This window comes from Protopterus annectens, chromosome 8.part0 (genome assembly GCF_019279795.1).
Source record: "Protopterus annectens isolate FY-2018-M chromosome 8.part0, PAN1.0, whole genome shotgun sequence".
In the NCBI taxonomy this organism is placed as follows: Eukaryota; Metazoa; Chordata; order Ceratodontiformes; family Protopteridae; genus Protopterus; species Protopterus annectens.
The window spans coordinates 1,304,118,864-1,304,133,983 of NC_056741.1; the positions used below are offsets into that span (position 1 = coordinate 1,304,118,864).

Sequence of the window (15,120 nt, forward strand, 5' to 3'; positions counted from 1 at the left end):
GAAAGAAGAAATTGGAAAGGAGCTAGCTGCACTGTATATAATGTGCATGGAGAGAAAGAAGAAATTGGAAAGGAGCTAGCTGCACTGTATATAATGTGCATGGAGAGTTTGAGAAATGTGAAAATTTGATGTACATGGAACGTTTCCCCCTGTAAAGCAGTCCTATTTCCTCCTAGACATTACCATGTATGGGCCTCTTCTTATCCAATCACGGTACAGCAGCATAGGATCTACTTTCCTGTTGCCCTTCACTCTGTCCCAAGAATAACATTCAAGGCAGAATCCTGGCAAAAATATACAGCACATCTGCTTTGTATTAATCCTTTCTATACCTATCCAGAGTCACTCCTCTTCAACAGGTAGTACTCAAATAACAGATTGAAAGTAAATCCATTCCCTACTTCAACAGACCAAAACTGAGGGGAGAACTCTTCTAAGACAACAAAGTTAAAACAACAAAACTTTCAAACATTTGACAGTGTCCCCTATGTAAACATGCAGTGAAAGCAGCTCACATTACCTGTGGAAATTTCTCTTCAGGGTTTACTCTGCTCAACATAGCCAGGGTGAAAGCTGCTGTCTTCCCTGTTCCTGACTGACTCTGGGCAATTAAGTTCTGTGGTCTGTAATAAGAAAGTAAAGAAAACAACTTGTTAAAGGCATCTACTTTTTTTCGGAAACGCTTATTCCACATTTGTGACAACCAGCACTTTATTAATTATTTACTCTCCAATACCCACTTGGTCCTACTATAGGTCGAAGGGAGCTAGAACTTATCCAGGCAAGCAAACGTTCAATAAGTTGTAAAAGAAGTGCACCATTTTACAGTGAAAACCTACTCTACATGTGTGATAACCAACATTTTACCCATTGTTCATTACCTTATTCTTAGCTGCAGGGAAGCCACAGCATATCCCAGGAAAAAACAGGTTTAAGTCAGAGAACCATACCTTATCAAGATGCCAATCTACTGTCCATATCATTTCACACAACACATGAATACCTACGAACAATAAATATCAATTCATACTTAAAAGTTTAAATATAAAGCAACCTATGATGCAAGTCTTCTTTAAATTTATTCTATAACTATGATGTGTGACTTCCCCACTCTGGGCCAGCAATCATGGAACCTGAATCCTCACCAATGACACCGGAAGGGGATGTTCACTTGGAATATAAATGGATACACTCAGTATTTCCAAATGCAGACCTCTCTGCATCAAGCACAATTTCCCTTAAGAGCACACAGGGAACACAGTCAGCCTGGGGCCTGGGTTTCTCTATACCGGTCTCCCTCCAGGTCCCCAATAAGACTCCCCATTGGCACAGCTGTAGGGTTAGGTCCTCAACCGAGTGTTCCAGACAGGTCCTCCGGCACCCTCTCTGTGAAACCAGTGCTTCATGTCCCTGCTTTAAGTAACTGACAAACGCTCTTTGAGATTTAATTTTCACACATACGTGCACACACACACACACACACACACACACACACACACACACACACACACACACACACACACACACCTGGGAAATGCTGGCACAGACTTACTAGCTATTCCACTTTCTGTCTAGACTAGAAGGTAGTTTCACTGTCACCAGTCAATCACCATAAGGCTCTTAAAAGGGTACCCAATTATGAGTAAACTTAATATTAATACAAATGGTAATGTTGATCCAACAGCCAAGCTTTCAGGAGTGGCCAAAGCGATCACCAATCAAATATGTGCAAATACACTTAATTTTCTAAAAAGGACCAGCCACAATGAAAGGTTTAAATATACTTATTAATAAATAATAATAATAATAATAAAAGAACATAAAATGCTAAAAATCTATTTACAGTAAACACTAGTGTTTCAGTCACAGAAAATATTAAAAATAACATTGACAGAAAGTTTCACACAGTTACAGAAAAACAGTATTTAGCTAGCCTCACTATCTATTCTTGATTGACTAAAATAATTACTGTTCCTACTTACTGAAAAAGACAAGATAGGTGAGTAGTCATTGTCACATCCAAGGCAGACTACAGAATGCTGCTGGCACTTGGTCTCCTCTAATATTAAAATATTATTTCTGTACAGAATGACATTATATACATCTGGTCATATGACTCTGTTTCCCGTGTTATCAACAACACTAGAAGCTGACAGGATTGTAGCACCTATGTGCTACAATACACACTGATAGAGGATTGCTCAATGTGGTGCAGTTGTTGGAAGTCAAAAAACCATTCCACTCTTCCTATGGAAGTTACAACCTATTCTCCATCACAGACACTGCATCTCTGGTTCCATTCAAAACTGTGGGGATAACATCTTTATGGTTTAACCCATAAGGTAATTTAATTTCAAGAATATTTTTCAGTGTCACGTGGATTAACATCTTCTCTCCAATTATACACTGTTTCAATGTATGCATTTAATTCAGTTAATAATACATGCACATTTCTTTTCCTTGTTGCAGGGGGCACTGTTGATACATTTTCAGCATAAGTATCTCTGCAAGTTTGATATAAAATGACATATATTTACAAAATTCCGGCTAGCTGTGCTGGCATATGTTACACATCCACTGCCCCACTTCTCCTGGCATGGCTGCCAGTACCTCCTATTATCATAACATGTTCTAATAAGACTCCGCCGATTTTGTTTTACTATTTATCTGCATTTGTTTTATGGGGTACAGCACAGATATCCATGGATCTTTTTTAGTCGCAGCCGGGAAATAGTGTCTGGCTGAGTAACATACTCAAGAGTTGCACAGTTAGGTAATAGAGGCAGAAGGAATCAATCCTTGTACCACTGTATCACAGGAAACAGATTGTTAAAAGCTCCTTAATACCCTAAGTCAACTGCCCGACACTAATAATAATAATAAACAAACTACACACTTTACAACTACATATATATTCATGTCCTAGAATAAAAAAAAAAAACTTAGTAACCACATGACACAACTCGGTAGGCTTAAGCCACAGAATAGAAAATGTGTGGCTTTACTAGCAATTTACAACACAACTGGTATGGGTAAGACAAAACAGCAGCAGCAGATTACTGTTTTATCTCTGTCCCCTCTAGCTCTTCATAACTAAAAACACTGCAAGGTAACAAGACATTCTGCAAATTATCAGTGCTTCGTGAGCTTCTATACACAAAGCAGTTGTACTTTCTCATGTACAACTTACTAAAGCAAATACCTCCACAAAATGCACAGTTTGAAAAGAACTTATGCTGCTAAACACAAGTAATACATAGAACAAGATAGGGCAGATTCAATAAACCCTACATGGTCTGCTAAGATCGTGTTCACACTGCTCCTGGTTTGATTCAGTAACTGGCTCTACATGGTGTGTAGAGCCGTGTATCCATGGTAAACACTGTGGCGTGCTAATTATAGCATAAGCAGCTCAGCTGTATGCTAAGCAACCAATCTAAGATGGAGGAGCTATTCAGCAATCTACAAAGCAACTATGTAGACTAGGTACTGGTTTTCCCTGCAAATTCCAAAACCTACTGGAATACAGCCATGAAAAGGAGTCTACACAGAAAGAATGGTAGGGGCTGCTGCTGCTTTAATCACGTGCATGTGTAACAGGCTGAAGTCTATGCTGCTGCTGCTAATAGACCACGGCCAAGAAGGAGGAGAGTTTTCAGACACCCCCCCCCGGTTAACTTATCACAACCTGCATGAGATAGAAACTGTAGAGTGCTAAAGGGTAGATACAGACACACTACAGGACCTCTGCAACCTCTTATCTTCAACTCAGACCCAGGGCAAACAGAGAGGAACCAATACCAGTGGAGAATACGGTATCTGTAGCACTCGGAATTTTATCTAGAGGAACCTTTCAGAGGCCAACAGGGGTCATGCTGAGGATGTCACAGGCATCAGAATCCAAGATCCCTCAATTCCTGAATGCTATGCTCTAACATTCCAGTGCCAACATATATTTTCCCCATATTCCTGAGGACAGGGCCACAAATATGCACAAGTTCTACCCGGTACCATAAGTAGTAGATGCCATAGATTGTACACACACAGAAATCAAGGCACTACCTGGGGAAAAGGGAAGGGTCTAAAGGGCTTCCATTCAATTGCCAAGTCTTGAGTAGTGCTAAAGGAATCATCTCGAATGTGTGTGTTGGCAACCCAGGCAGTTACCATGACTCACATATCTGGCACAACTCCCAACTATATCAGATGTGCACTAGGAGTGATATCCCACAGGGCCATTTACTGGGTGATGCAAGTTATGCACTGGAACTGTGGCTGATGACACCCATCAGAAATGCAGACACCCACTGAAGAATGCCATACTGAGGCACACGCTCACACCAGAAATATCATAGAGCATGTGTTTGGGCTGATGAAGTCACAGTTCCAGTGCCTAGATACATTGGGGGAGCACTGCGGTACACTCCATGTACAGTGGATATAAAAAGTTTACACACCCCTGTTAAAATGCCAGGTTTTTATGATATAAAAAATTAAGATCACAATAAATCATTTCAAAACTTTTCCCACCTTTAATATGACCTATAATCTGTACAATTTAACTGAAAAACAAACAAATTTGTTGGGGAAAAACATAAAAAATTTTAAAAAATTACTAGTTGCACAAGTGTGCACACCCTTAAACTAATACTTCGTTGAAGCACCTTTTGATTTAATTACAGCATTCCGTCTTCTTGGGTAGGAGTCTATCAGCATGACACATACTTGGCAATATTTGCCCACTCTTCCTTGAAAAAGTGCTCCATATCTGTCAGATTACGAGGGCATCTCTTGTGCCCAGCCCTCTTCAGGTCATCCCACAGATTTTCTATTGGATTTAGGTCTGGGCTCTGGCTGGGCTATTCCAAAACTTTAATTTTCTTCTGGTGAAGCCATTCTTTTGTTGATTTAGATGTATGCTTGGGGTCATTGTTATGCTGAAAGGTGAAATTCCTCTTCATCTCCAGCTTTCTAGCAGATGCCTGAAGGTTTTGGGCCAAAAGTGACTGGTATTTGGAACTGTTCAAAACTCCCTCCTCCCTGACTAAAGCCCCACTTCCAGCTGAAGAAAAGCAACCCCAAAACATGATACTGCCACCACCATGATTCACCGTGGAGATGGTGTTCTTTTGGTGATGGAAAGTGTTGTTTTTGCTCCAAATGTGCCTTTTGGAATTGTCACCAAAAAGTTCAACCTTGGTCTCATCAGACCATAACACATTTTCCCACATTCTTTTGGGAGACATGATGTATTGTTTTGCAAATTTAAGCCGGGTCTGGATGTTTTTCTGTGTAAGAAAAGGGTTCCGTCTTGCGACCCTACCCCACAGTATAGACATATGGAGAATACAAGAGATTGTTGTCACATGTAGCACACAAAGTACAGTTGTGTACACCTACCATAAATGTAGATGTTCGAGTGTCTTCACTGTTGCAGTCATAACTGTAGGGTGCTCCTGCCGGCAGGCAGCCCGAGGTCGGCCAGAATCCCAAAGTCTGGGTCCGGCGTCGGCTGTACAAGCTAGTACCCTGACGTCAGTACGCTTTGGTACATAGCCCTCAGCCGACGCCATCTTCTCCAGCCTTTCTTGCCCTAGATGTCAGAAGTCCCCAATAAAACAAAAATGAATCCAACAAGGAAACACAAATACACCACAAAAAAGGAAAAGGGAGAAAAAAGAGGGGATAGGAGGGAGGGAAACCCCGACTGCAACAGTGAAGACACTCGAACATCTACATTTATGGTAGGTGTACACAACTGTACTATGTTCTTCGTGTTTCACTGTTGCAGTCATAACTGTAGGGTGGAATCCCAAAGCAGTGTAAAAGGGGAGGAGGCTTTAGATAGAAGAAGGGGAGGCAAGAATACCCTGCAAAACAGCAGAGGCAAAGCCTGCCCTGGTCTTAGAATACAAAGAGAGATTGTAGTGCTTGGAAAAAGTATGCACAGAACTCCAAGTGGCAGCTTCCAAAATATCCTTGGTAGGGACTCCTCTGAGGAAAGCTGTAAAAGTGGCAGCTGCTCTAGCAGAATGACTTCTAATGGTACCTGGAAACTGTTTCCCATGATGAGTGTAACAAAATCTGATTCCATAAGCAATCCATTTGGAAATAGTTTGTTTAGAAATGGGTTTTCCAAGAGAACTGGAGGCAAAAGAAACAAACAATTGATTAGACTTTCTGAACTCTTTTGTCTTGTCCAGGTAAAATCGTAACTGTCTGTGCACATCCAATGAATGCAAAATCCTTTCCCCTTTATTTTGAGGATTTGGAAAGAAAGTAGGAAGGTGAATCGTCTGATTTAAAGCCACTTTAGAAATCACCTTAGGCATAAAAGTAGGATTGGTCCTCAAGGATACTCTGTCCTGATGGAAAATAAGGTATGGTTCCACAGCCATGAGAGCTTGCAACTCTGAAACCCTTCTGGCAGAGGTCAATGCTAATAAAAGAACAGTCTTCCAGGATAAGAACTTAATATCTGAAGGTGCAGCAGGCTCAAAAGGAGGCAAAGTAAGTTTTTCTAAAACATAATTAAGATCCCAGGCAGGGACAGGAGGGGTCCTGGTAGGCCGCAAATTTTTAGCCCCTCTCAAGAATTGCTTCACCAAAGGATGAGAAAAAACAGGAGGATCAGAACTGAAATGCGCAGAAATAGCAGAAGCATGAATCTTAACGGAAGAAAAGGAAAGTCCTTTAGATAAAAGTTCTGAAAGGTAAAGCAAAATAGAAGAGAGATCAGGAACCAGAGGATCCGAGCCTCGGTCCTGCATCCAAATACAAAACCTCTTCCATTTAGAGGCATAGGATTTCCTAGTGCTAGGCCGTCTAGCTTCCAAAAGAATATCCAAAACTTGTTTGGGAAGACTAGAGGAAATCAAATTCCTTTGAAGAGCCAAGCTGCCAGGCAAAGGGTCTTGAGGTTGGGATGTAGTAACTGACCCTGATGCTGGGACAAAAGCGAAGGGTTCAGAGGGAGAATCCAAGGAGGCCCCAAGAACAGGTGCTTTAAAGTTGGATACCAAAACTGTCGAGGCCAATTTGGAGCAATCAAGATGAGGAACTTGGGCTTGTCCTGTTTTATCTTCAGTAATACCCGAGGTAGAAGAGGAAGAGGAGGGAAGGCATATGCTGAAAGGCTTCTCCAGCTGAAGGACAGGGCATCCACTCTCCAAGCTGTTTTGTGGAAGGACCTGGTGCAAAAGCGAGGCAGCTGATGATTGAGATGGGATGCAAACAGATCTATCTGAGGACATCCCCAAACTGCAGTAATCCTGTTGAATAAGTTGGTGTCTAGCATCCATTCGTGAGGATCTAAAATGTTTCTGCTCAGGCTGTCTGCTAAGAGATTCTGTTTCCCTGGAATGAATTGAGCCTGGAGATGTAGATTAAAATTTAGAGCTGTGTCCCATAAAGCCATAGCTAGTCTGCAAAGGGGGTAAGAATGAGAACCCCCCTGCTTGTTGATGTACCACATGACCGTGGTGTTGTCTGTGCGAATTAGCAGAGGCCCTGGTTGCAAAAGGTTCTTGAAGGCTAGAAGGGCATTTTGAACTGCCAACATTTCCTTTAGATTGATGTGCCAGTGAAGATGGTCCTTTGTCCAGGTTCCCTGCTGGCAATTGTCTAGAAAGTGTGCTCCCCAAGCATAATCCGAGGCGTCCGTGGTTAGGATTTGAGTAGGTTGAGGAAGACGAAAAGGCTTTCCTTCATTAAAGTGCATACCCTGGACCACCAGAGGAATTCCCTTTGAAGGCAGGGAATCAGAGGTATCAGAATATCCAGATCGTGGTGATGCTGTGACCATACACTTTTCAGATACCATTGAAGTTTTCTCATGTGAAGCCTTGCGTTTGGAATCAACAGAATGCAGGAAGCCATGTAGCCCAGAGCCTGCAGGAATTTCCTTGCAGTGAGCTGAGATATAGTTGCCAAGGTGCTGAAAGTAGAAGCCAGCTGAGTTTGTTTTTCTGGAGTGAGGAAGGCCCTTTGTAAGGTTGTATTTAAGAGGGCTCCCAAGAATACCATTTGTTGAGAAGGGATCAAATGTGACTTTTTTGAGTTCACTGAGAATCCCAGTAGGAGGAAAAGACGTTGAACAAAGTCCAGATGTTGAAGCAGAAGATCTTTGCTGTCTGCCTGAATAAGGCAGTCGTCCAAATAGGGGTAAATCTGGATCCCCTGAAGTCTGCAGTAAGCCACTACTGGTGCCAGGCACTTGGTAAAGACTCTGGGCACAGTAGATAAACCAAAGGGCAGTACAGAGAATTGAAAGTGCCTCGAACCTGCCTTGAACCTGAGGAATTTCCTGCGTTCTTGCCTGATGGGAATATGTAAATAGGCTTCTTTTAAGTCCAATGTCACCATCCAGGGGTCCTGAGAGAGCATTGGAAGTAGTTGCTGCAGAGTAAGCATCTTGAATTTTGGAATTTCCAAAAAGGTGTTTAACACAGAAAGGTCCAGAATAGGTCTCCATGAGTTTTGTTTTCTGGGAACCAGAAACAGTCTTGAATAAAAACCTTTTCCCATCTCCAAGAGTGGAACAGGCTCTATGGCTCTCATGGCCAGAAGAGCATCCACTTGAATTAAGGCCTCTGACCATTGATGTTTTGGCAGATCTGGCCAACCGTGAGCCCTTGGCAAAGTGTGAAAGTGGAATTTGTAACCTTTTAAAATCACGTCCAATACCCATCTGTCCTGGGTAATATGAGTCCAATTTCCGTAAAAAAGAGACAGTTTTCCTCCGAGAGGGGCATCCAGGTGAAGGGGTCCTGTAGCCCAACCGAGAGAGTCATTGAGCTTGCTTTCTTTGAGATTGGGATCTGTCTTCTCCCCTTCTAGGTGAAGAAGCAGTCCATTGTCTAGATCTAAGAGGCCTGACCTTGACCACGACCTCTGGAGCGCCTATACCTACCCCTTTGAGGCCTGTCAGACGTGGGAAAGGACCAATTTTTAGAGGGCCAAGTCCTGGAAAATCTAGGAGGCTGAACTTGCAAGAAATCTTTTACAGTCTGCATAGACTTTGCCTTTTCTTCCATCTTTTTAATAACTTCCTCAGCCTTGGATCCAAAAAGAACATCATGTTGAACAGGGGCATCTAATAACTTAGCCTTAACCTGTTCAGGTAAACTTTGTTCACGAAGCCAGGCATGTCTCCTGATAACAGTACCAGAGGCTGCAGCCCTGCAAGAAGCATCCAAAGCATCAAAACCACAATGTAAACTATGCTTGTTCACTTGTTCAGTAGCATGCAAGACATCTTGAAGTTCCTTATCCTCTGCACAAGCAGGAAGGGAAGCAAGCTTTTGCTTTAAAACAGACAATAGAAATTGCTGATACTTAAACATATGAAACTGGCAATTTAAAGTCCTTACAGACAGGGTAGCAGAAGTATATACCTTTTTTCCCCACCTGTCTAAAGCAAGAGAATCCTTCTCAGAGGGAATAGGATTTTTAGAAGTAGCAACCTTAGCAGCCTTAGAGCCCTGAGAAATAGTTTCAGGATCCGCAGAAGGGTTTTTAAATAAAAATAAATGAGAGTCAGGAACCCTATAAAATCTATCAGGCTTAGAAGGAGCAGGAGGCATGGAATTAGGATTCAAATTAGCCTCAGAAAAAGCATCATCTGCAATGTCCAAAACAGGAGGGATAGCTAAAGGCCTATGCTGGGGAAGAAGAAGAAATTCCCTAAGCCTCTTCTTGGAAGCAGAATACTCCTGTCCTTCCCAATGAAAATGTTCCCTCATCTCATGCAAGGTTTCCCCAAAAGAGAAATCCTCAGGCGGAGAGGCCGAGGGTAAAGAGTCCTCAGCATCCGAATCCTCATAAGGAGGAAAGGAATAGTCCTGATCTGAGGAAGAAACAGAAGATACAGAAGCCTGGTCAGAGGAATCCAGAGTAACATCCTGTCGAGGCCTTTTCTCAGGAGGGGGGTGAGAACCCCTAATCATTGTAAGCAAATCTTCAGCCATCTTTAATAATTGCTTTTGTGTCTTGGGAGTGGATTCAGAAGCAGCTTGAGCAGGAGCTTTAGACTTAACAGGAGTCTTTGTCTTTGCCTTTGAAATAGTGATGTGAGTAGGCCTGAAAACCCCCTCAGAAGCCGGTACCTGCACAGCGGTTCCGGACCCATCTGAAGGAGCGACGTCCGAAGGTCCTGCAGCAGTTAAAATAGTGGGCCTTGATGGCTCCCCATGGGAGTCCGTGACGCCACCGGTTCAGAAGTGGCGGACGACAGGGGCTGCAAAAGCGCCTCACTGACGACAGCCGAACTGGACGCTGGCTCCAGCTGCAACGAGTCCTGTTTGGACCTCGGAGGCCTGTCTTTATCTTTGCGCTTCTTTTGAACTCCGGTAGTGTCCGACGACATTCTATAATTGAAGCGTCTGCCAAAATAATTTAAAGCCCAATCGTACCTGCGTTTGATAGTACGAGAGTTGAACCTGGCACAGAACCGACAACAAGAAACGTCGTGGTCAGGGCCTAAGCAAGGTAGACAGTAAGAGTGGAAATCTTTATGAGGTATTTGTTTCCCACACGCTATACAATTATTAACTTTTTCTGACATCCAAGGAACAAGAAAAAAATTCCCCAACGGGGTACTTAGCTTTGAGAAGAGAAGAACGAACTTCGGACCGACAACAACAAAATACGCTGTTCGAAAATCGCCAACCAACGACTTGCGAGCTGCTTTCCACCGCACGGCAAGAAAGACTGGAGAAGATGGCGTCGGCTGAGGGCTATGTACCAAAGCGTACTGACGTCAGGGTACTAGCTTGTACAGCCGACGCCGGACCCAGACTTTGGGATTCTGGCCGACTTCGAGCTGCCTGCCGGCAGGAGCACCCTACAGTTATGACTGCAACAGTGAAACACGAAGAACATCCAGTACTTGCCAGAAATTCCTGCAGCTCCTTCAGTGTTGCTGTAGGTCTATTGGCAGCCTCCTTGACCAGTTTTCAACTTGTCTTTTCACCAATTTTGGAAGGACGTCCAGTTCTTTGCAACGTCACTGTTGTCCCATATTTTCTCCACTTTTTGATGACTGTCTTCACTGTGTTCCATGGTATATCCAATGCTGTGGAAATTTTTTTGTACTCTTCTCCTGACTAATACCCTTCAACAATGAGATCCCTTTGATGCTTTGCAAGCTATCTGCGAACCAAGGCTTTTGCTGTAGCAGGCAACTGACTAAATGTCAGGAAAATCCTACTAGGACAGCTGAACTTTATTTGGGGTTAATCAGAGTCTCTCTAATTGATGGCAGGTGTGTACCCAAGAAGACAGGATGCTCTAATTAAATCAAAAGGTGCTTCAACAAGTATTAGTTTAAGGGTGTGCACACTTGCTCAACCAGCTTATTGTACTTTTTAAATTTTTTATATTTCCCCCTAACAGATCTGTTTGTTTTTCAACAGAATTGTACAGGTTATACGTCACATTAAAAGTGGGAAAAGTTTTGAAATTATTTATTGTGGTCTCATTTTTTTTACATCACAGAAACCTGGCATTTTAACAGGGGTGTGTAAACTTTTTATATCCACTGTACATGAAATTAAATCTTCACAGTCTGTGCAATCCTTCACATCGTCCTGAGAAACCAGCTTCAGCAGGATCAACAAGAGGAAGGGGCACACATACCACCACCAAGGGCAATGTCACACATCCACATGCAGGTGAGGAATCAAGAGGGGGAACCAGCAGCTGTTGTGGGTGTAGGCAGACGTAGGTGTGCTTAACCTACCCACGCCAGGCAACTTACAGCACACTCACTGACCACCTAAGGGGCTAAAACCATCATCCTATGCACATACTGTACATATAGCAACACTGAAGCCAGGCAACGCTCACAACCTTCACCCATACGTGCAATGGCTGTGTACTCCTAGCATCAGACAGACTTGGACCTGAACTAAAACTGTAGCAAATACTGGATTTACAAGGCAAGTGCCGAACCTGGAATGTTAAAAACAGAATTGTGTAATAATACAAATGAATGGCATACCCTTGCATGTTGTTACCTGGTAAAGTATGCAAGTAAAAAAGACCAAAATAAGTTACAAGTACAATTAGCAAAACAACATCACAAACATAGATATACAAAGCACCAAGTCAGCTATGAACCCTGAGCATCACACACAAAGCTTATGTATCCATGAATCCAAAAGACAGAAAACAAGGATACGGCACAGTTATCACTTGCACATGGTTTGGTGGTGTTGGTGGTGGCGGTAGCGGGAGGTGGGGCAGGAAGCCTAGGCTGATACAAAAGGTAAGCGACTGCATGTGGGTAAGAGAGAGAAACAGGCAAACATTTGGATAAATTAACAAAGGGTCAATGAGACAGAATGAGGTTTCAGCTTCATGGCTGAACCACTTAACTGTTGTGTGTGCACCTGTATTGGCCCCCCAAGTGAAATGGTGTGTGAGTGTCTGCAAGAACACAGCCAAGCTCTCTGCTAGTTCCACATCTTGGTATGTCTGACAGGTGTGAACTGTGCATGGTAGAGGTGGCAGTTCATCATTGTTGTACCAGACAATGCGAACTGGCTCTGCCAGGAGTTGCACTGGCACATCCATGCCAACGGTCAGATGCACTGCTGCTACGAGAATGTGACTGATGTCTGCTGGACTTGCTCCCCTCATGAGGACACCCAGGACCACAACGCCATGACCTGCCATGTCTGAATGTGGACACCTCAACTACTGACAGAGCAGTGGAAGTATTGCCACTATGGCAGTTGATCAAGCATGGCCACACAGGTTAACAGATGATGTGGCTGACCTACACCTACATGGTTGCCGTCCCCCTCTCAACAGATGTTCCATCACAGACATCACCCATTCCAATGTGTTATTCATCCAATCCATTGCATAAGCAACACGGTGGAGGCAGTCACACATGTCAGTCTGTGCCACATTTACAACCCTAAGTATTTCTCTGGAGGACCTATTGGAATATGCATGTGCCTCCATGATGGCCCTAAACATGTCGAGTGGCAGGAGAAGACATACCTGGATCAGGTGGAGGATGGACAGCAGGACTCCTCTGAGCACCCCTAACAACCGTCCTGTATGGCACCTCTCCCACACTTTGGCTATAGCCAGAGTCAACGGGCACTGAAGCCGCAGTAACCATGATACCCTGATAGAGTGTCTCACCCACTACCTGTCCAACATCTGAGGGCTTGCTGGAATGGGTTGTTGTAGGCCTACTGGCCATGTCCAATGGATTACAGGGGATGGCTGAATGCCAACCACATTGTCAGGTTCAACATCTATACCCTCCAACTATGCTTCTGTTTGGCCATCATCATCATCAGAGTCCGCTGGTACTCTGACATCAGGTGGTAGGAGTCCCACACTTCCACTGTTAGGATCACCTGTGATAAGCAATAAACACAAGAAAAAAATACCTATTCTACTACATTTCAATATATGCTAACAAACTAACAGTGGTGCCACTATTACAGGCAGTACAGCAATAGACACAACAGTCCTGACACCCACATCACAAACTAAATGCATCCCTGAACTCATCAGTACCGACAGAAAAATGTTTGGCTTACTATTTGGAGATGACTGTAGGCACCCTATTGTAGATGGTCCTGGAAGCTGTTAAGCAAAACGTAAAAACACCATCATCATAAGGAAAAGTAACAAAAGGTGTTAAAATATTTTGACCTTTATATGTCGTTTAACAATACTTTTAATTAATGTTACACAGAACTTAAGTATTGCTGCCAATATTTTACAACTGGGATAGGTAAGTCTACCTAGAAGTTTTTCCTGAGATATATTTGTCCTCCCTGAAACAGCAGCACCAATGTCAATGACATGCTGTTGTGCACTTTCCAGTAAGCTATATGGATCCCTGACAGTGGACAGGAACTCTTCATTTGGTGGGTCTGTAGCAGGTGCCCTCTTCCCCCTGGTAGCCATCCATTCACAGGCCACTGCAACTGCTCTCCTCTGGGCCGATGAAATCATGTCAGTGGATGGTGCACCTGATCATTATGTCCTGCTCTGGGTATCTTTTGTGCTCACATCAGCCAATATCTGCCACCAAATTTTCATTCTGTCAGACATATTACCATGTTCCCTCTCAAGCAGAAAGCCACCATGTCACCTAAACGCTTATACAATTACTTCATTCTGAGGGTCACTGAAGGGGGTTTTCCGGGAATTGGGCTGAGTGGGTGCCATAGTCCTAGGTGACAAAAAACACAATAGAAGGATGATATACATAAGTATCACAACTTGGATACAAGACATAAAAGGCAACAAATCACTATTACCCATTAAAGAAACATAAAAGAGTCAAGATATTCAAATATATAAAAAAAAAATGTGTGGTTGAAACATATGACAATCATACACAAAGCAAGGCTGGATCCAAAACAAGGAGAATAACAGCAAATTTTGTTTGCGCCAACACAGAAATGGAACTTAGCTCCACCCCCACCCCCCCAAAATAACAGGCAAATGACACATTTTGCAAACAAACCATCAGTGAAATGCTAAAAGTGCTATCAAATAAACTGTCCCTGAGACATGTGCATACATTTACCAGAGAGTACTCTATTTTATGCAATTGCCAGTCATGTCTTCCTGTGGCCAGCACTACCCTAGAGGTACGTATGGGCCATCCTAGAAGGCTAACACTCCTGTGTCATTGACAATATAGGACATTTCTATTTCACGGAAATAACAATAGAAGACTGTAAAGAGAAAACCATTTGTAAAATTAGCACTTGCGATGACAGTTAATAAGGCTGTGCATCTGAGAAAGTAAAATGGCCTGACAAACATGCCTACACCATCAGTACAAGTTAATGTGCATATTATATAAATATATATATATATATCATATCTCTCTCTCTCTATATATATATATATATATATATATATATATATATATATATATATATATATATATATATATATATCATATCTCTCTCTCTCTCTCTATACATATATATATATATATATATATATAGGTCTACTACCGTAGATCGAAATTACACTATTTTGAAATACGATAGTAGTGTCCAACTAAAACGAAAGTGCACTTCTGTGAAAGTCACTAGAACGAGCAAAGGGTTAGGGCTTGGGTAATGGACA

At 42.8% G+C, this 15,120-nt stretch overlaps 1 protein-coding gene across 1 annotated transcript in view; it reads right to left on the minus strand.

The window, feature by feature from the left end:
- Nucleotides 1–15,120, minus strand: part of DDX25 (DEAD-box helicase 25) — a 2,576,846-nt gene that overhangs the window by 607,599 nt on the left and 1,954,127 nt on the right. Inside the window, exon 6 of the mRNA XM_044080825.1 lies at nt 521–623. Within this exon, the coding sequence (XP_043936760.1) occupies nt 521–623 (103 nt within the window). The remainder of the gene's footprint in view (nt 1–520; nt 624–15,120) is intronic.